Genomic DNA, 22,012 nt, shown 5'->3' on the forward strand with positions numbered 1-22,012 from the left:
CACATACTTCCTGTTTGTCACGTTCTACCGGGTGTGTCACACAATGAGGAGAGCGAGGGGCTTTCAACCTATGCTGGTGGTTCGTGTGGCCCCAAAGTGCCTGTTTTTCTTGTAACTCAGTAAAGCAGGAAGGCCCAATGCCAATTGGCCTTCTTCTTTCTTGAGCTATGTGTGTGTGAGTCTAGGTACATGTTTACTCAGTAATCTCTGGCTCAACCTGTTTGATCGGTGCATGCTGGCCACGCAGGTATGAACACACACTCATCAAGCGCCTGAGAGGACGAGGAGGCACAAAGAAGACTCAGGGAAAATGTTGGGATCACTATTTCACAAGGACTGAAAAAGACAACAAAAAGGTCAAGTGGCTTGGAGATTCTTCTTGGTGCTCTTCAACCAACCGATGGCGCTGAGATGCTAATGTTTTACTACAGGCTCTGGGATGTCCACGACATTGCTGTGCTCCTATGCTTCGCGTTGTACATGTGTCACCTAGGTAAGCATTAAGCACTCGACTTTTTCTCAAGACGGGGATGTTTGAACTGTTTTCCGTCCATCCCAGCTTGGTGTTGTTGGTAATAGGGCAAAATGTTCAAATTCATTTAAAATTTTGAATAGAAATAAATCTGACAAATTGTCATTACATTGCTTTTTACATTAAAAAAGTTCAATAAAGTGTGATGTCTTGACAGCTTCAAGGCTTTACAGTAGCTCCTAACCAGCTGTAGAATAGATTTTGAAATTATGCTACTGGTCTATTAATCACTGAATGGTTTGGGTCCTGAATAGATTAAAGGTATGCTGATTGAATATAAACCAGTAGAGCTCTGAGACCTGCAGAGTCGGGTCAATTAGCGTTGTCCAGACTTCAAAGCAAACATGGTGAAGCAGTGTTTAGCTGTTATACTGCACAGAAATGGAATAAACTGTCAACAGATTAACGTCTTTTAACATTTTTAAATCAATTTTACAGTTATGTCTTTTAACAATTTAAAACCCCACTTTTATTTCTTTTGATTCTTTTTTATTAAAGGTTTTGAAAGTCTTCTGTTAGTGTTTAAATGTTGTCAATGTACGTTCCTTAAGTTAAGTATTTAAGTATTACTACAGAAGGTCACTGATAGTGTTGTGATACACACACCTGAGTTGTGTGCGGGCAGCGTGGGATCGATTCCCGCTCAGTGACGGTGTCTGTGTGTGCCCTGCAACTGGCTGGCGACCAGTTCGGGGTGTAGTCTGCCTTTGCCCGTTGACGGCTGGGATAGGCTCCAGCACCTCCCCGCGACCCTGTATAGGATAAGCGGTTTGGAAGATGACACATGAGTATTACTACATTATTGTAAAAAAATACCCAACTTTATTCTTTGAAACTGATTTTTATTCTTAAAAAATATCAGGTTTTATTCCTGTAAAGTTAGGACTTCTCGAAACCATACTTTTCCCCCCCAAAATATACAACTTTATATGACTGACTGTTTACCTGTTCTGGTGCTGCTCCTTAGGTGAGGAATAGAGTTCAAATTGCCTCTTAAATATTCAAGTGTGAGTGACAGTGCCTATGAACTAAAATAGTTTCAGTTACAAACAGTTTTTTTTTTTTTTTGTTTTGGGGTTTTTTAGGAAAAAGGAAAGGGGAAGCACAGCGACCTAGTGATTAGCATGTCTACTTCACACCTCAGGGTTCAAATTTGGGCTCATGCAGGCTTGTGTAGAGTTTGTGAGTGAGTTTCAATCGGATTCAGATCTTGTAATTGACTTGGCCATTGCATAACATTTCTTTGTATTTACAAAAAAAACTCTTGTTTGCTTTCTTAGTATGCTGGCAAGTGTAACTGTACTGTAAAGTGCCATCCAATGAATTCTGATGCATTTGGCTGAATATGAGCAGATAATATTGTCTCCAACACTTCAGAATTCATCCTGCTGCTTTTGTCAGCAGTCAAATCATCAATAAATACAAGGCAACCAATTCCATTTGCAGCCATACATGTCCACGCCGTGACACTACCACCACGCTCTACTGAGGAGGTGGTAGTTTTGTTGCCATTGCCAATTTTGTACCTTTACTTTGTGCGAAACAGTTGATATGTAGTAGTGACCTTTTTACTTTTATGGCCAAGATATCATCATTGAAACGTTCCTTCCTATCGATAGGACATTCTTTCAACAAAGTCATACTATTACAGTGATCACAGGGACCATGTAAAAAATGCTTAAGTATACTGTATTTTAGAATCAGTGCTTAATCACAGTAGTTGAATCAGTGCATCTACTTTCACCAGTCCTTTTTTGTTTTTGTTTTTTACATAATGTGTACTAAGTACAGAGTGTGACTACATTTGCTTCCTGTGTGCTATTATGACGTTTATATCCATGTCACTGAGGCTGTTTAATTGATGAGTAATGGCACACCTGACACTCCCCCCTTCAACCCGACAGCATCTTGGCATTCTTGGATCAAATTCTTTCTCCGTGCCTCATTAAGCAAACACCAGAACCAGAAGGTCCGCTGAAACACCTTCGTCCAGCCTCGATGGTGGGTTGGGGTTTCCCAACCAGACTTAGTTATAATGGGTGATCCTCAGTCGGTTGGGCAGGTGTTAGACTCTCTGCTAGCAGCCTGTCATTTGAAATAGCACATTGTTACGGAGTACCAGAGTTTTTTGCTGGCTCAAATTGAGGCAGACATGGTAACGTTCTGATCATTTGTGCTCGACACAAGTTCAAACAAACACTTTTTCTGTTAAGTATTTGCATGCATTTTATTGTTCTTTCACACTTTCTTTTCCTTTAATCATATGTCATGTCATGTCATCTTCCAAACCGCTTATCCTATACAGGGTCGCGGGGAATTGCTGGAGCCTATCCCAGCCGTCAATGGGCGAAGGCAGACTACACCCCGAACTGGCCGCCAGCCAGTCGCAGGGCACACATAGACACTGTCACTGAGCGGGAATCGATCCCACGCTGCCCGCACACAACTCAGGCGTGTGTACCACTACACTATCAGCGGACGCTTTAATCTTATATTACACTCAAAAAAATAAATTAATAAAAGTACAGGTGTTTGACGTTAAATTAAACATAACAAAAATTAATGTGACGACAGGAGGCTATGTGGCAGTAAAACAGACCAAAATCTAGATGTCAGGGGATGAGGCAGGGCAAGAGACTAGCGAGACTACTTTGGTTTAACCAAAATGCGGGAGTGTCGAAATAAGTCTTAAGTGGACTATTGCGTTTTATGTTAATTTACTGATTTCACTTGTTGTATTATGGCTATTTTGTTCTTTGTATGTAAAGTGCTTTGTTACAGCTCTAGCTGTTGTGAAATGTGCTATACAAATAAGATTGTATTGAATTGTATTGTATAAATATATAATTTTTAAATATCATTTATTTCTAGACTTTCAATTTTTAACATCAACATTACAAATACAGAAGTATACTTTCATACATTGGAAATGTAAAGACATTACAAAAACACAGATCAACAAGCTGAAGAAATCAAAACAAAAACAACTCCGAGCAGAGATGGGGGAAGTGGCAGTAAAAAAAGGCCAAAATCCAGATGTCAGTGGGTGAGATAAGCCAAGAGAAGAGTGGCATACTAAGTGTGGTTTACCCAAATGTGATAATGTAAAAATAAGTCTTTAGCAAAGATTTAAACATTTTACAGAGGCAGCAGTTTCAATTCCATTACATTACATCGCAAAGCATGTGGTTCAGGAAATGTAAGGGAAAGGTTTTCATGATGTCAGCGCTTTTATTGCTGAAAGTGACTCAACATTAGGTGGAGGTGACCACCTTGACATTTTATACACAGGAAAAACTTTGAGAAGTAACATGCATTCTCTGTCTCCTTCCAAGCCGGGGCGATCTCCATCCAGTCCCCCCAGAGCAGCCTAACCCGGTCCGTGCAGGAGGACGTATTCTTCTCCGTGAACGTGACCTGCAATGGCACCCCCACAGTCCAGTGGACCTTCGTGTCCAGCTTGGTTAGCCGCGCCATCGCCATCTGGCGGCCGGGTGCCTTCCTCAATATTACTGCTGACTACAGCAGCCGCGTGGAGGTGCACGACAACGGCTCCATGGGCCTTTCGGCTCTGCGGCTGCAGGACACCGGCTACTACGTGGTGACGATCACCGACGAGACGGGCGGCAGCAAGGATGCCGGATTTGTCCTTAAAGTCAACGGTAAGTGAAAGGAGACCTGTTGTGCATTTTTTCCCCTACCATATTTAAAACACTTTAAATGTGTCGTAACACTTGCGCCCTGTGGAAAACCATTTGAGTATTTATGCGATATTCTTGGTATCCAGCTCAAGTTTCAGCTACTAGGCAAGAAAAGGCAAGGCAGTTTTATTTATATAGCACATTTCATACACAAGGCAACTCAATGTGCTTCACACCAGCAAAGACACAACACCTACTATACAAGCATTTACAAACACAACAGTTAACAACATTTCAAAAGCAGAGAAAACAAAAGTAGCTAACAAAAATGATTAGAATGTACATTGACAACATTTAAACATATTAACATAAAACTTTAAAACATTTAAAAGTAAAGAAATCCCTGGATTTATAAAAATCCATCCATCCATCCATTATCTATACCGCTTGTCCTCACAAGGGTCGCGGGGCGTGCTGGAGCCTATCCCAGCTGTGCCCGGGCAGTAGGCGGGGGACACCCTGGATTGGCTTGCCAGCCAATCGCAGGGCACCCAGAGACAAACATCCGCACTCACAATCACACCTAGGGGGAATTTAGAGTGTCCAATCAACTTACCAAGCATGTTTTTGGAATGTGGGAGGAAACCGGACTACCCGGAGAAAACCCACGCAGACACGGGGAGAACATGCAAACTCCACACAGGGAGGCCGGGGCCGGTTTCGAACCCACGACCTCTGAACTGTGAGGTGGACGTGCTAACCAGTCGACCACCGTGCCGCCCGGATTTATAAAATATTTAAAAGAAAAAATGATTTTTGATTGTTTAGAGGATCTTAAAGTTATGAGAAAAAAGAAACAGTTTTAACCTGGATTTAAAAGCATTTACACTCGTGGCTGACTTCACTTCTGTTGGCAGCTTATTCCATTTGTGAGCAGCGTAACAGTTAAATGCAGCTTCACCATGTTTACCTTGAACTCTGAGCTCCACTAACTGACCCAAGTCTGCAGATCTCAGAGCCCTACAGGGTTTATATTCAATCAGCATTTCATTCATGTATTCAGGACCCAAACCATTCAGTGATTTATAGACCAGGAGCAAAATTTTAACATCTATTCTACAGTTGAATGGGAGCCAGTGTAAAACCTTTAAGACTGGAGTAATATGTCCTGATCTCTTTGTTCTGGTAAGAACCCAAGCTGCAACGTTCTGAATGAGCTGCAGCTGTTTGATGCTCTTTTGAGGGAGACCAGTAAGAAGACCTTCACAATAATCAAGTCTACTGGAGATGAAAGCATGGATAAGTTTCTCCTGGTCTGCTTGGAGCATGTAACCCTTCAGTCTGGATATGTTTTTCAGATGGTAAAAGGCTGTTTTAGTGATTGATTTGATCTGGCTGCTGAAAGTCAGGTCTGAATCTGTCAGCACCCCAAGATTTCGGACTTGGTCTTTGATTTCTACAGACAGTAATTCCAGGTGTTTTCTAACAGCAATCTTCATTTCTTTATTTTCGAAAACAATTACGGTACTCCTGTTTTGTTTTGGTTTTAGCCGAAGGAAATTTTGGATTAGATTGGATTAGATATGTGACTATTTTTCAAGGTCCTATTTTACATATACTATTTTACAAGTAATAAATTAATCTGTAGTACCAAAAAAAAAAAATCTGAATTATTATACGTACATATTTTGGTTTTATACAGCAGGTTAGGCAAGTGGTTCTCAACCTTTTTTCAATGATGTACCCAAGGGAAATATTTTTTGAGCCGGGTACCCCCAAACCATCCATCCATTATCTGTACCGCTTCTCCTCACAAGGGTCGCGGGGCGTGCTGGAGCCTATCCCAGCTGTCTTTGGGCAGTAGGCGGGGGACACCCTGAACTGGTTGCCAGCCAATCGCAGGGCACACAGAGACAAACAACCGCACTCACAATCACACCTAGGGGCAATTTTAGAGTATCCAATCAACTTACCATGCATGTTTTTGGAATGTGGGAGGAAACCGGAGTGCCCGGAGAAAACCCACGCAGGCACGGGGAGAACATGCAAACTCCACGCAGGGAGGCCGGAGCCGGGATCGAACCCACGACCTCTGAACTGTGAGGCGGACGTGCTAACCAGTCGACCACCGTGCCGCCACCCCCAAACCAGCGCAAAGCATTTTTGGATAGGGAAAAAAAAGGACAGAGTGCTGTGCCATCAGCGTCTGATTGATTAAACTTTGGAACTCCATTTGTAGTTGTATCTCTGGAACTATTTGGAAATAACAATAAATTAAAAAAAAATAAAGAAAGAAGGAATTAATTGTAAATTAAGATTTGTGCACATAAAAACAATTATCATCATAGTACATATCTGTTCCTAAAAAGAAATCTTCAACTTAATTTTAAAGTAAAGCAGAAACTGATAAATAATAATTTAAAAAAACATCTTAAAATACCTACTTACTAATTAAAAAGAAGACTGACAACATTACCAAGCGTTAACACTGAATATGGCATTATTGAACAACTTGCACTAAACTGAGTGTTAGACCTTGTAGTTTGTCCTTTTTGTGATCAAGCTCTTTTATGCATGGATGATACTTTTAAATATATTTTAAAATCTCACTTATACCTGAAGTGCCGTCACATAAACCCAGGGGTACGCGTACCCCCATTTGGGTTAAGCTTATGCTAACATAGGGTAAAGACAAATGAACCATGAAAAAATATGATATATTTTACTTACTGGCGGCACGGTGGTCGACTGGTTAGCACGTCCGCCTCACAGTTCAGAGGTCATGGGTTCGATCCCGGCTCCGGCCTCCCTGTGTGGAGTTTGCATGTTCTCCCCGTGCCTGCGTGGGTTTTCTCCGGGCACTCCGGTTTCCTCCCACATTCCAAAAACATGCATGGTAAGTTGATTGGATACTCTAAATTGCCCCTAGGTGTGATTGTGAGTGCGGATGTCTGTCTCTGTGTGCCCTGCGATTGGCTGGCAACTAGTTCAGGGTGTCCCCCGCCTATTGCCCAAAGATAGCTGGGATAGGCTCCAGCACGCCCCGCGACCCTTGTGAGGAGAAGCGGTACAGATAATGGATGGATGGATATTTTACTTAAAGAGGAAGTCAACGCAAAACATATTTTTTTAAGAATATGTTCTCTGCAAGCCCACTAGTTGAAACAGGGCATTCTGATAAATATTGCGTTTGTGGAATAAGTGTTAATCCACTTGTTTTTAACCATCTCTGGGGGTGGCCATTTTGTCTTCTGTCGACTGAAAATGACATCACAACCGCTCACAATGACCAATCGCGGCTCAGATTAAAAAAACAGGTCAGAAGTGTTTGGTCGTTGTGAGCAGTTGTGATGTCATTTTCAGTCGACAGAAGACAAAATGGCCGCCCCCAGAGATGGTTAAAAACGAGTGGATTAACATTTATTCCACAAACGCTAAACTAATCAGAATGCCGTGTTTCAACTAGTGAGCCTGCTGGGAACATATTCTTGAAAAAAATATGTTTGGGTTGACTTCGGCTTTAAGGATGTGCAAAAAAAAACTTACAGCTTTCCTCACTGTTCTCCGTAGAGGTTCTGTTTGAGGACCTGCAGTACCTGTCGGTGTCGGCCTTGACACTGGCCTGCTTGGCAGGCCTCCTCATGCTGGCCATGTGGCTTTTGGACAAAGCCTACAGGAAAATAGTAGCGTGGCGACGCAGGAAGCAGATGCCAGGTAGGAGTTTAATTTGTGGATTTGAGAAACCTGCGCTTCTAACTACAGAAAAGCTTTTCTTTTCAGTTTAAAATGGCATAGCTTTATTTGAATCCCGCGTTGCCCGGTGGCCAATGGTAGAATCCTGGTCAATTATTGCGCCTTTTGCTGCTGTAAGTTGTAAATTCTTGTTGTGGCGGATGCTGCATGCTAAAGAAGGTGGTGATGGAAGAAGAAGAAGAAAGGACAAGAAGTATTAGAAGAAGTAGCATTGGCAACTAATGTGTGACGTTTGTCTTTAGTTTGCTGCCACAACAAGGATTTACTATTTATAGCAGCAAAAGGCACAATAACCGACCAGGATTTTACCTTCGGCCACAATGTGGGACATGAGTTTAATTAAGATAAGGCACTTTAAACAAAGGAGAAAAAGGTTTCCAACTTGTTTGCTGCCGTCAACACAATTAAGGGAGCGGGGATTTGGGGTGCCAGTCCGAGCTTTAATTTTGATATACAAGGAGCAGTAAAAGCCAAACTATGAAAAAAAGTTTGGCTTATAGTCCGAAAATTACACTTGAAAAAAAAAAAGGACCAGTCCACAGACTGGTGGTTGGGGACCCCTTTGGTTGAAGGTTGAAGGACTGACTACTATAATATTGTGGTTCACAAAACCATAAAATAGTGACACATTAAAAGAATTAAACAGTTTTTGCCATCCATAGATTTTTTTGCTTTAATTCAATAGACATTGCGCTGCTCCTTTTGGTGGGTGTCTTGGCCACTGGGGGGCAGTATAGTACAGACATAGATGCACAAAGAAGAGTTTCACAACTCACTTAAATTGCTGTAATATTAGTCATTTTTCCCAAGGGATAAAAATATATGCCTGTATGTATTATTATTATTGTCTTTCTGCATGTGTATTTTAAGAACAGGTAACTCCATACAGCTAGCTTTATAAGAACATTTTAACTGATTTTTCAAGACCCACAGAATATTGTGTTCTATTATTATTTATACACCAAATCCATCAAAATAAAAACAGACTAATATATTGTAACAGATTATGTACAGATTAATTTAGTGTTTGTTAAAAAACAAAAATATTGAAAAATAATTGTATATTAAATCCCAATATTGAGGAAAAAAACTGCAATTTGATTATTTTTCAAACTCATTGAGCCCTTCTGCTCATTATGAAGTGAGTTGCGTTAATTGCCATGATGCAGCGCTGGTATCGCAAGTTTGGGCTTGCAAATCCAATCCAAAAATTGGCCAAATGACAACTCATATTTCAGGGCACCATTGTACTGGCAAAATCGGCATAAGTACAGTAACACAGTATTTGCACAGTACTGTACTTGATTTGTTCCCACCACTGCCTGCTTGTTTACTCAGATTACTACAGTGACAATGTGTTGTGTAGAAGGCCATAATAAGCACTGTCTGGCTGTGAAAGTGGGTTTTCTATTGTGCGACACAGGGCGTGTTTATGAGTACAAAGGTTGCTGAGAGTCTCGAGTGACTGCTACTGACAAATTGACTCTACCCTTTATTTTCTTTTTGCAGAAAATGACGCAACGGAGCTGCAGCCTCTTTGACACAAGTTTGTCAGGACTACTTTTTCACATGTACAGTAAAACAAAGGACCATCTTTTTTTTCTTCATCTCAATGGATTTGGTGTACAAAACCTGAAACTGAGGCGCTCTCAGAGGATTTCGAAAACATTTTTATACACTGTAAATATAAACTGTATTTATTGCCAAAACATATGTGCTTGTTTGGAGTAACTGCCTGCTCACTAGATCAATTGTGTCCTGCCCTCGACACACACGCGCTCTCCAACCACGCACACGCACACGCACGCCCCCCCCCCCCCACACACACACACACACACCCCCACACACACACACACACGATGGTGGTCATGTGACACCAACAGAGGATATATAACAGAGGTTCTCAAACTTTTTTGGGCCAGGGACTCCAAAAAGGAAAAACATTTTTGCAATGACCCACTCATAAGACTAACGCCAAACAAAAATAGCAAACAATAGATAAATATCTTTCATAAAAATCTAAATGCCATAGAAATTAAAAAGGTGACTTTTTTTTTTTAAAGCCAATGTTAGTCGTGATGTTTTCTATAGAAAAAAGTTTGAAGGTTAGGAGAATTTTTTTCAAGAATTCTTACAAAAGATACATATTTTGTCAGGATAAAACATTTTTTCCAAGATATAGTTGTAATATTGTTTTACAAAGTTGAGTTTTAAGAAGGGAAGAGAGTTGTATTTTAATTAATTTCCGCAGAAATTGTATGTGAATGCTAAAGAGTTGACAAACTGAAATGCTGTTAAATTAAAGAAAACGTAGAAAATGAGACTTGAGTTTAGAATGGTTTGAATCGGTCAAGAAATGGGGAAGGGGAAGGTAAATATGTGGAAGAGTTCTTCATTGAAGAATTTTATTATGAAAAATTGGGAAAGTGATAAAACAGTCCTCAAGATATCCAGAATGAGCAGAACAGTTTGAAGTATCTTGTGGGAATTTTACTGCGCAAATATGGAGCAGGAAAATATGTAAAATGGCTCCTAAATTTGGGAATTTCATTGTGAAAAGTGTGTGATTTAGGAAATGTGGGAATATTGGAATGTGGTGAACTTTTTTGTTCATTGTCTCATTCACTTGTATGATTTTTGTGTTTATGGAAAATGTGGAATTAGATTGGTGGGACTTTTTGCAATGTGGAAAATACTGTAGTGTCCTGCATGACGTTTGAATGATTTAAATCAGTTGTAAAATGTCGAAGGAAATGAGTGTCCATAAATTGGGGAGGAAAAAAAAAACAGAGAATGCAATTTCTCTAGAAATTGTGCATGAATGCTGAAAAGATGAAGCTGATCTGAAATGTTAAACTGTAGAATGTGAGACTTGCAATGGTTTGAATAGGTCAAGAAATGTGGAAGAAGGAATTGGGATTTTGGGGTGAAAATATGTGGACTCTAGGAATGGGAAGTGGTGACAAGATGTCCTGAAAGAGATGGCTATTTTGAAGTTGGAATGGTTTTAATTGGTCAGGAAATGTGGAAGGAGGAACTAAGTATGTAATTATGGGGATTTTGGCAAGTGTGGAATTTTAGGAATGTGAAAGTTTGGGGAATAGTTCCTAAAACGCTCTGGGCTGAACGAGCTGAACACTTTGAAGTTGAAATGGGTAATGTGGAAATTTTTAGTGTGATGTTTCAATCAATGAAAATTGTGAGTGAAAAATGTAAAATTGTGGTAAATAGTTCCCTGCAGGTTCTGAAGTTTAAATGTTTTAAATTGGTCGAGGAATGTGGGGAAGTGTGTCAAAAATGTGGCGAAGGCACTAGACAAGGCAATTTCTGTAGAAATTGCGAGTGAATGCCGATGAACTGAAAGGCTGTGGAACTAATTGAGATGTTCAATTGTTCTGTGTGAAATGTGAGACCTGGAATGGTTTCAATCTGTTGAGATATATGGAAGGAGGAGTAAGTATGTTTAAAGCATGTTAATTTGGGATTTTTGGTGAAAATTTGAAAATTATGGGATTGAGAATTGTCCACAAGATATCCTCATTGAGGGGAAGAGTTTGAAGGTGTAATGGTTTACATTGGTCAAGAAATGTGGAAGGAGCTGATACATCATGTAGAATAGCTTTATACATGTGGAAATAGTACCATGAAAACAAGGGAATTTTGAGAATGCGGAAATGCAAGTCGTGAAGTTTGAAAGGTTTGAGAAATATGGAAGGAGAATCGAGAAAAAAAGTGGGGAGAGTACCATAATCACTTAAAAAATATATTTTTGGGGTAGGGTAAAATGCGTAAATGTTCTTCAGCATTCACATCAGTGAATTTCAAAGATACAACTTTATTCTTCTAATATGATTGATATTTTATCTTGAGAAATACACCTATATTTTCTTAATTTTTTTAAATCGTATGCTTAAGAAACATCTTATACATTCAGGAAAAATACAACTTTTATCTCGAAAAATAGGACTGTATTCTCAGAAAATACACCTTTATTTTTTACAATCAAATGAAAATACACTTTTGTCTACAAAATAAAACTAGATTCTCAGAAAATGCACTTGTAAAAAAAAAAAAAAGGACTATTATCAAAAATTACATTTTAATTTTAAAAACGTGACTGGAAAAAATACACCCCTGAAAAAAAAGGATATGCTTAAGAAATGCATCTTCATTTGCTGAAAAAATTGACAATATTCTGGTAAACTTGAATCAAGAAAAATAGGACGGTATTCTCGAAAAATACACCTAACACTTATGAAATGCTCCATATAAATAAAATTGTATTGTATTGTATTTTCTCGAAACCTCCCTGACTTTATGCATAAGTAATGGTAAGTCCCAATAATATCAGAACTTTGAATTGGACCAAATCTTAAGTAGGGATGAGTCATTGGTTTAGGTATGCACTTTTTATTTTTTTAATGATCCAACATAATTTCACGGACCCCCACGTTCCGGCTCGCGGCTCCCCGATGGGCCCCCAAGTTTGAGAACCACTGCAATAGAAGGCCACAGACGAACACCAGCAGACTTTTTATTTTCTCTCAAAGTCAAAAGTGTACAGATGTGAGCAGGAAGCCAACACAAGTCTTGTAAAAGTCCTTCTTGGAAGAATAAAAGGGAAAGGAGCCTGGATTATTTTTGTGCTTTTTTTTTTTTTGTGTAAATGGTTATACGGCAAAATTTCTGGTCCTTCTGAAGAGGCTCGCGTTTAAGGGCAAGGGGTCAGGGCGGCCATGAGGAGCTCCATTTTGTAGACGAAGTTGCGTCCCTCCATCTTGTTCCAGTGGACTTCCTTGTACGGACCCCTGAGGTGGCTCCACTTGCCGTCCTGGATGACTTCACTCTTGGGCAGCTCCTTGGTCTGACTGCGGGGGAACTGGACCAAAACCCTACACCCGCTTTCGGGGCCATTACGCACTGGGGGGGACGAAAGGAAACATCAGGACTTCAGCTTTATTGACCTCATACAGCATGTTAAAACGCATCGGGTTGCGTACATTTTCATGGGAAGTTAAACTAGGGAACTTTGCAAATATTCCAAATTGGAAACTTTCCATGGAATTTAGTTGGAAATAACTGGGAATTGAGGGGAATCTAATGGAGAGGTATCATATCACATTTTGTTTTGCCCCCAGTCCCCAATATCGCTAAGAATCATGTGATCTAATCAGCATCCTGATATGCCCCACCTTTGAGGTGGATGGATTATTTTGGCAAAGGAGAAGTGCTCACAACCACAGATTGAGACCAATTTGTCTGTTTGAGAGAAAGAGTTTTAGAGTAACTGCAAAAAGTGTTTAAGTTAAACATGAGGAAAAAAAGGGAGCACCAACCAATATTAACAAGTAAAAAGTATTGCCTTGACATTTTTGTTCAGTGTATAAACACACAGAAGGACATTTCTAAGTGAGCACCAACATTTGAGAAGCCGTCTCACCTGAGATGGCGTACTCTCCGTTGGGGGAGGCCACGGTGATGGCCGAGGCATTCCCGATGCTCTCCACCGGACCGAGGCCGACGTGGTTGCTGAAGCTCAGCACGTGCCAGCCCATCACTTTGGCCAGCTGCTGCACCGCGTGCACCTGGTGCTGGGACATCTGCCACGAGACGAGCCGGATGTGTCCAAAAATGCGGGAAAGGGACATCGGTTTGGTTGGGTTGGCTTTGTGTATTGTCGCAAAACAAAACCGCTCGCCCGCAAGGTAATGCAGCTCGAGATATTGCTATGCATTCCACTGTCAAAGGAGCACATCTGTGCCAATAATCCGAGCAACAGAAAAGCCACTTCATTAGCCAGTTGACTCAATGATCATGTTTGCTATGTCTGAATTTCAACCAAGTTTATTTTCCAATCAACTGTCTCCCTTGGAAGCCTCATGCAAACATCTTTTCGACTGACGTTCAAACTACGGCGGTAGCAAAGAAGGCTAAAATCATCATTCAAGCCATTGACCGTTCTCAACTGCTCTATTTTGGTCAAATGACACGGAAAGATTTGTCTACTGGTGGTGCCATCAGAGCTATTGTCATCATCCGGAAGTACGTCTGACATCATGCCGAAAAGGTTTAAGAAATAATAATAAAAAGTAGGGCTGGACTGATTAAACGGCAGGCCGATTTAATCGGCTGCTATTATCGACAACTAATTGCTTATCAAATTAATCCACATCTATTTTGCTAATCGATTCATTGTTTACCTAGTCCAAATCCCGCGCAATTTCAGCCCCTCAAGAGCAAATTTCTCCGATTTCTGTAGCCGTCCACGTTCCAGTTTGCGAACCACTGATTTCGATCGGTGGTCAGAGTAGCCATACCTGTGAGAGGAGGAAGTCCTGCAGCTCCTGCTCCTGATGCGACAGAGTGACGACGCGTCCGTCTCGGTGCACCACTCGGATCTGCTCCGCGCCAATGTTGAGCTGCAGTTGGATGGACCTGACCAATAAACACGCACACAGCCGTAGTTCCATTAGAGCAGCGCCTCCCAACCTTTACTGAGCCAAGGCGCATACATTTGACATTATAAACAAATCCCACGGAACACCAGCAAACTGCATTGGAGGGTCCTTTGTGCCTTCCTTCCACCACTTACTTGCAGATTTGCTCGTAGCTCTGGGAGGTGATCAGCACTTTCACGCTGGACTCGTACACGTCATTAATGTTGGACCAGTGGGCTTGAATTTGAGGGTCTTCGATGCGGCTGGCCAGGCTGTCGATGGTGCGCGCAGTCCTGACAAATGCACCAAAGTCGTTTAGTCAGCATTACCGGTCTAGAATTGAATTAAAACCGTGCATCTCAAACTGGGTGACTTTGAGACCAGAAGCATGAATAAAGCAGCTTTATTGACAGAAAAAAGTATGATTAAAGTAAAAATGTCCTGTTTTTGAGAATATGGCCCAATGTTGCCGAGAAAGACAGTGGCTACGTTTACATGGACAACATTTCTTTAATCCGATCAGAGTTCGGATCAAAATTAAGATTGGATGCACTGTTTTCATGGACACAGAAAATACTGATCCGAATAGTTCATCCATGACACTTTCGATCGGAACAAATTATTTTGACATGCGACCAAATATACCGGAAGCAGTAGTGGAAGAAGAAAAAGCCGTTGCGACTTCCGTGTCAACAAAACATCGCTCCGTCCATTTCTACTTTAAGTGTTAGCATTATTTTGAGTATTTTTTCCTGTTTGCGCTGTTATGTCGAGTTAACACTTCCTAAGGGAGCTGCAAATGCACCAGTTCTTGTCTTACTCTCGCTCTGCTTCTTTTTTTTCTTTCAAACTTTGTGTGCGGTAAAACACGTTTGGCTCCGAAATGTCGGAATAAGTGTTTACATCAGAGCCGATCGGATTAACAATCGGCATAAACTACCTCTCTCGTTCAGCATAAAATCTTGATCGAAATTGTCTTAATCGGGTCCGAATATTCTGAATGGGGTGTGTACATGAAGCATTTTTATTCCGATTAGGCATTTAATCCGAATATATGTGTCCATGTAAACAAAGCCATTATTTCAGAAAAAAACATGTACAGTATTTGTTAAAAATAATTTGTTACAGTATTACTTTCTTCTCTACTTAAAGTTTGACCTTAATATTACGACTATCCTCCTAAGATTAGGACTTATTTTTCTTGAAAGAATGCAACTTTACTCTCATAACATTACAACTGTTTTTGCTCAAATAAATCATAGTCATCGAAACATTGTGACCTTTTTTGTTGGAAATAAGCACCTTTTTTCACTCCTATGACATTTAGGAGTCCATATTGTAGTTATGATGAATTGAAAATATGCTGAAAGGAGTCCTTGAACCCAAAAGGTTTTTCAAAATACCAATTGTAATACATCAGTGCGGCCGCTCCAGTCAATGCAGTTAAGGACCAGAAATGTGTACCGAGTAAATATTGCGGAGGACCTCTATTATCTGCAAGCCGGAACAGACTCTGACGTATTTCACATAGTTTCACTTGTACCCATGCCATTGTTCACCGTTTACAGCCAGCTAGACTGAAACCAAATTTAACACCTCTCATTTGCTGAATACGACAACTTGGGAAGTGTAATTATATCGAGTCATACTATGGAAAATGTGCTTTTCAATAGCTTTTACGCAAAATGGTTGGAGCCATGGTTTGTCTGTCCAAGTGTGGAATTGAACAACCGAGTAAATCTTTTCTTATCTGCCGATTTCTGATGACGTGTATGTGAGTGAACCCTTCGGCACTCCACCCCGCTGTGACATCATAATCCGGCTATTAAACATGATAACCACCCCCACACCCAAGTTCCTCCGCTCATGATAGGCTTAGCTAGGCCGGGGGAAGTCAGTGTGACTAGATAGATATCATGGTAACGTGGAAAACTGGATAATTTCTCTCACAGCACACTAAAGTGTCACGTAGACAGCAGTTACAAATCGCAAATCAGTGAAGTCGAAGCCGTCTTACCGGCTCCGTAGGAAGATGTGCTTGGCCTGTTTGATGATCTTCTCCAGGAGACCCTCTCTTTGCTGCAAGCCGCTGATCTCGGCCTTGTCGTAGGCCAGCGGTCCGGCCAGACGCATGCGTTTGTGGCCAAATGGGGCGGTGGCAGGATGCGGCATCACCATGGAACTCAGCTGTTGCTTGTGGAACTGCGACACAGACAAAGAAAACCACTGAGGCTACTAAAAGGGGAAGTCAACCACAAAAATGTCTTCACAATAAATAGGTTCTATGCGCATTCACTAGTCTAAACACGGCATTCTGATTAATATTGCATTTGTGTAATATGAGTTAAGTAGCAAAATCCACCCGTTTTTAGCCATCTCAGGGGCCATTTTGTCGACTGAAAATGACATCACAGTTGCTCAGGGCTCAGGTAACAACCAATCATGGCTCACCTGCTTTCTGAAGTTAGGCCAACCTGCAGTTGAGTAAATAAAGACCCCAGCCACTATTTCCGCAAATTCATTTAATCGAATAAATCAAATTATGATAGCGCTGAACCTAATCCACCACTTTCAAAAAGGTCTCACCTCTCGCATCATCTGATGCAGGTTATGTTCCAGAACGTAAAGATGGTCTTCTGGTTTGGGTTTCTCCGGAGACGCTCTGTGATTCCTCTTCTCTGCAGTCGAATGGCACAATGAGATGGAGAGTTGCAGACCTGCAGAGGAACAAATGGGATGAATCAGTCAGTGCTACAAAGTGTAGAAAAGGTTATCACAAGTTGGGCCCAACCCATAAGGTCTTTTTTGAGACTGATGACGATTTGCATATTTGGCAGGATAAAATTACGATAGCCAATTAATGGCACAATTAATTAAAAAAAAAAAACATATATAATGAATACAATAACTTTGTTTTTGGTCCCTCAATGCTTGCAACAACAAAGATATGAATTCCAGGCAGCACATTTAAGTGTTTTACTAATCTTTGTCCTTTAGTAATTGTTTAACGTTAAAACAGAAAAAAAATGGGCAAAAATTGGCCAATTATTTATTCAATTTTTCCTTTTTGTTTGAATGTTGTTAGTTTTTGTCATATCTTGGAATGTGTTAATGTGTTTACATAAATAAATAAATGGATAAATAAATAAAGCTACCATTTTTTTGCAGATCTTAAAAAAGGTAATAATTATTAGTCTATTCTTGTTAATTGTTCAGGCCCAAGTCACAAGCATTCCGTGGACCTGGGAAGGGCTGTGAAATGATCTGATTCTTCACGACAATGTGGGGGATTTGGGACTTGATCTGGACCGCTTCCCTTGACAGCTGCGCAAAGATCTCCTTGCAGAGCAGAACGTTCTGAGCTGCCTCCAGCTTCACATGCCACGGCTGCGAACCTGGCAATGTGACACATTACCAAGAGGATGTGCAGGGTTAAAAAACAGAGGATAGTTTCATGATAGATTGCTTAAGTATCGTGCATTTAGCCCACACCTCCTTTGGTTTTTGGTTGTCTCCTGAACATGTTGACTGTTCCGAGATCACAGATGTCTGGAGCTTGTTTCTGGATAGAAACCTGCAGACATTCCCAGAGGTAATTAGATTGATCACTTTGTGTTTCTTCATACAGCCAGTGTTTGCAGATGAATTTTGCACTGAAATGAACAATATAAGGGTGGCACAGTGGTCGACTGGTTAGCACGTCCGCCTCACAGTTCAGAGGTCGTTTGTTCGATCCTGGCTCCGGCCTCCCTGTGTGGAGTTTGCATGTTCTCTCCGTGCCTGAGTGGGTTTTCTCCGGGTACTCCGGTTTCCTCCCGCATTCCAAAAACATGCATGGTAAGTTGATTGGACACTCTAAATTGCCCCTAGGTGTGATTGTGAGTGCGGATGTTTGTCTCTGTGTGCCCTGAGATTGGCTGGCAACCAATTCAGGGTGTCCCCCACCTACTACCCGAAGACAGCTGGGATAGGCTCCAGCACGCCCCGCGACCCTTGTGAGGATAAGCGGTATCGATAATGGATGGATGGATGAACAATATAACTAGCAACGTGATGTTGAGTCTAGCTGTAATGGCCAATTCTAACCTGACCCTAACAAAGTGAGTTGGTTTGTCACAAAATGGCGCCAATTGAGACTAAGAGCATAATGTAAAGATCACCAAAAAAAAAAAATAAATAAAATAAAAATAAAAAAATCGGTAAGCTTTTCGATGATTAATAGCTTACTACAAGAAAAAAAATAATTCAGCAAATTTGTGATAGCTGATTTCAAATAAACGTGAATCACTGTACAGAAGTAAGCATGTTTCTCACTGCTTTACCTTTATATAGGCAGATCCCTCAAGATCACTGGGGATCTGTACGTCAAGGGGACAGTAGTCCTCCGGGATCTTTTTGTCCAGATCGATATCCGTGTTTTTGATCACCTCGAAGGAGCCGTGATGAGGAAACAGTGAGCCTGCGTGGATAACAACACCATCTATCGTTTATAGACTCAGCTAACAACACAACCGCTCTCGTAAAAGTTTTCATCACCTGCACTCCGGTAGCTGAGGTCTCCCAGGATCTTGTCACCAACTTTGCGCAGCTTCCACTGTGAGCGCAGCCGCAGCAGCTCCGCGTTGAAGTCTCGCTGCCTCCGGTTCTCCAGGTTCTCTGCGACTGACTTATTAAGCTTCTCTGCGCCCTTCAGGAGGAGCTGTGCTGCTGTGGCCAGCGATTTCTTTTTGCTCATCAACTGGAACACCTGAGGGGTCTGAACCAAAACTAGACGATGACGAAATCGAACTAAAAATATGTTTTTGAAAGAAAAAATTAGGGCTGATTTTGACCGATGCCAATTGCAGAGAACCGATTATTAGGGGGGGTTGTACGAATAAAGCAACTTAGTTTTTGGTCCCTTAACGCTTTAAAGACTATATACTTTACTTGTGAGTATTGTTATATCTGTATTTTTCCATTGTTTGTGTGCAAATATCTGTTTTATGGGGTTATAACAGGCGGCACGGTGGTCGACTGGTTAGCACGTCCGCCTCACAGTTCAGAGGTCGTGGGTTCGATCCCGGCTCCGGCCTCCCTGTGTGGAGTTTGCATGTTCTCCCCGTGCCTGCGTGGGTTTTCTCCGGGCACTCCGGTTTCCTCCCACATTCCAAAAACATGCATGGTAAGTTGATTGGATACTCTAAATTGTCCCTAGGTGTGATTGTGAGTGCGGATGTTTGTCTCTGTGTGCCCTGCGATTGGCTGGCAACCAGTTCAGGGTGTCCCCCGCCTACTGCCCAAAGACAGCTGGGATAGGCTCCAGCACGCCCCGCGACCCTTGTGAGGAGAAGCGGTACAGATAATGGATGGATGGATGGGGTTATAACACTGCAACACTAATGCTTTTTTTGTTAGCCCATCAATGGCATTCTGCATTATCTGTCAGCATTAAGCTAAACTGACTTTTACTAAAGGCAAAGCTATGTGAAAATAAAATAAAACACAAACCTCACCATGAGTGAAAAGGTCTATAGGCAGAATGGACATGTATTCCCGAGGGCCAATACCATGTACTGTATCATGAATCAGTCGGTCTGGACAGCGTTTTTACTTCACCTTGCTCATGGACGGATCTTGAGAAACTGGGTCTAGTGCCATGTACTTCTTCTCCTTCACCACACAGAGCACGTCATAGAGGACACACATTTCAGTCAGGGCACTGCGCAAGTTGTTACGCACGGAGTCCCAAGGCCACAGGGACGGCTGGAACTTCACCGTTCCTGCGTAAAAAGGAAACAGTAGAAAATCACTCACTGCACATACAACATACACTTGTCCTTGTCATACCTTCTTCTTCCTCCGGCTCCTGTTTGCACCACTCGCGATCACGGGATTCACCATCAGCTCCCTCGTCCTCAGAGTCGGATCCCTGGCTGAAGTCAATCCGCTGCGCCAATTTAGCCAAGTTCTGGGACATAGACAGGGGCGGCACGTATGTCTCTGTTCCGTCCAGGGCCACCTCCTGCACCTGCTTTTCACAGGAAGACTCGATGCTGACCCTCACGCCCGGACCGCTGGCCATGATGACAGAGCTGACAGGTGGACAGCAAGATAACAATAGCATCATACGCCTGCTACAATGTGAACATATGCAGTATTTGGAAAGTTTAGGTTCTTGCTCTACCGTCCTTTTTATCTTAACCCTATTCAGGTGTTACTGCAGCGAACAATAATCCGCTTCCATCTATCAGTGTCCTCCGCATCATCTGCAAGTCATCAATCCTCAACACATCTTTAAATCTCCTATTTGGTCCTTCTCTTTCCCTCCTAAGCGGAGGCTCCATTTTTTTGTACATGTCCAAACCATCTCAATCTGTCCAGTCTCCAAACCCTTCAGTCTGTGCTACCCCTCTGATGGGCGAATTTCCTGATCGTGTCCCTCCAGGTCACTCTCAGTATCTCCAAGTCTGCCACCTCCAGTTATGTCTCCTGGTCATCGATCATCATGTCAGGTTTCACTACCGTCCTCTACACCCTCACCTTTCATTTTAGATGCTGCTCTTCTGTCACAGATCACTCCTGACACTTTCCTCGACCAGCTCTATTTGAATGAATGATGCTAACTAGTTCAATCTATAAGCACTACTTTCTCACTGCATATTAAAGGAGGCCCCGTTGGCTGCAAGGACCATTTACTCGTAATATGTAATTAGACTGTGATTCCGTACCACCAATGGGAAAGATATACATCAATTCAGCTAAGTAAATTTTTGGCTGTGCTTTGCTCTCCAGACGGGCGAGCGTTAGCTGAATGCTAATCACGGCGTATGTAGTTAGAGCACCAAACATCCAAATGAAAACCTGAAGTCCATAACACATTTGACTTATGCGTTTCTTACCTCCGCTTTCAAACGACTGTTAGGATTGTAAAGGTTATTCCATTAAGTTGTGTTATTGTTTCCGCTGTGATAAATTCATTCTTCGCACGACTACATGCTCTTCTTCGTCGGCCAGACAAAGACTACTACCAATCCACCTCGGGGGAAATAGCGCTATTCGAAGTGATAAGTGCTACTGCAGCTTTTAACGTAATTAAAATACTAGATGCATTGAATGCTCTATTTTTTAGAATATATCCCTGGTATAAATATCGGATAATTTTATTCAAGAATTAATAATGATAATACATCTAAAACAAGAATGCAATTAAGTGTCATGACAAAGCGCGCGCGCTTGGCGGGACGTTTAAACTACCGGATGTGACGTTTCTACAGTTCAAAAGCGAACATTTGGCGATCGCACAGATTTGCGTGCTGCAAGAAAATGTCTTTTCATTTGAGTTGACTGCATCGTTAACTCGCACAGCTTAACACAAATTGATATGAACCCGTTTTATTGTTTAACTCGCGTTTGAGCGGCGCACCGTTGAGCCCGGTGAAGTTAACTAACTCGGGCTAACTAGCAGAGCTGCTAGCTGCATATGTTGCTTCAGAGAAATGTTTACGCCGAGAGACAATGGCGAGACGGGTGGGAAAATTACGACTGAGCCCCAACGAAGAGGCCCAGTTGATACAAGAAGAAAGGGAAAGGAGGAGAATACTCAGAATACAGCAGGTAAATGAGGACAGAACAAATTTTGCTTTGCTTTTTGACGTCCGACTTCATTG

The 22,012-nt window shown here is 41.7% G+C and overlaps 3 protein-coding genes across 11 annotated transcripts in view; 2 read left to right on the top strand and 1 right to left on the bottom strand.

Annotated features, from left to right (window-relative positions):
• Window positions 1–41: 41 nt before the first annotated feature.
• vstm5 (V-set and transmembrane domain containing 5) lies at window positions 42–12,561 on the top strand. 2 transcript variants are annotated; one of them, XM_086035576.1, is made up of 5 exons: window positions 42–356; window positions 432–493; window positions 3,868–4,194; window positions 7,744–7,887; window positions 9,436–12,561. In XM_086035576.1, the coding sequence occupies exons 2-5, from the start codon at window positions 481–483 to the stop codon at window positions 9,465–9,467; spliced, it is 516 nt and encodes a 171-aa protein (XP_085891702.1). In that variant the 5' UTR covers window positions 42–356; window positions 432–480; the 3' UTR covers window positions 9,468–12,561. The 2 variants fall into 2 exon arrangements, with proteins under 2 accessions (XP_085891702.1, XP_085891701.1); XM_086035575.1 differs by having other exon boundaries at window positions 42–493.
• On the bottom strand, window positions 12,447–21,889 carry med17 (mediator complex subunit 17). The gene is made up of 13 exons (XM_086035561.1): window positions 21,245–21,889; window positions 20,193–20,437; window positions 19,962–20,125; window positions 18,900–19,119; window positions 18,686–18,822; window positions 17,856–17,937; window positions 17,606–17,758; window positions 16,950–17,080; window positions 16,381–16,565; window positions 14,519–14,656; window positions 14,244–14,361; window positions 13,367–13,526; window positions 12,447–12,846 (listed from the first exon to the last, which is right to left on the bottom strand). The coding sequence occupies exons 2-13, from the start codon at window positions 20,425–20,427 to the stop codon at window positions 12,638–12,640; spliced, it is 1,932 nt and encodes a 643-aa protein (XP_085891687.1). The 5' UTR covers window positions 20,428–20,437; window positions 21,245–21,889; the 3' UTR covers window positions 12,447–12,637.
• The window catches only part of cep295 (centrosomal protein 295), a 30,868-nt gene continuing 30,456 nt past the window's right edge, over window positions 21,601–22,012 (top strand). For all 8 annotated transcript variants that reach the window (XR_015087444.1, XM_086035551.1, XM_086035556.1 and 5 more), the window contains exon 1: window positions 21,601–21,959. Coding sequence is in view for 7 of the 8 variants with exons in the window: in XM_086035551.1 (XP_085891677.1) it covers window positions 21,861–21,959 (99 nt within the window). In the remaining variant the exon portion in view is untranslated. The remainder of the gene's footprint in view (window positions 21,960–22,012) is intronic.

The sequence above is a fragment of the Filicampus tigris genome, chromosome 7 (assembly GCF_054856515.1).
Source record: "Filicampus tigris isolate MCC_2025a chromosome 7, RoL_Ftig_1.0, whole genome shotgun sequence".
Classification (NCBI taxonomy): Eukaryota; Metazoa; Chordata; class Actinopteri; order Syngnathiformes; family Syngnathidae; genus Filicampus; species Filicampus tigris.

Bases quoted from the DNA above. Each gene is read 5' to 3' on its own strand.
- vstm5 (XM_086035575.1), top strand. From the start codon at position 412: ATGCTAATGTTTTACTACAGGCTCTGGGATGTCCACGACATTGCTGTG. The intron at 494-3,867 runs GTAAGCATTAAG...TCTCCTTCCAAG, and splicing joins GTTGTACATGTGTCACCTAG to CCGGGGCGATCTCCATCCAG. The intron at 7,888-9,435 runs GTAGGAGTTTAA...TTCTTTTTGCAG, and splicing joins ACGCAGGAAGCAGATGCCAG to AAAATGACGCAACGGAGCTG.
- med17 (XM_086035561.1), bottom strand. From the start codon at position 20,427: ATGGCCAGCGGTCCGGGCGTGAGGGTCAGCATCGAGTCTTCCTGTGAA. The intron at 19,120-19,961 runs GTGAAGTAAAAA...GTTTTGGTTCAG, and splicing joins AAGATCCGTCCATGAGCAAG to ACCCCTCAGGTGTTCCAGTT. The intron at 18,823-18,899 runs GTGATGAAAACT...TTATCCACGCAG, and splicing joins CCTCAGCTACCGGAGTGCAG to GCTCACTGTTTCCTCATCAC.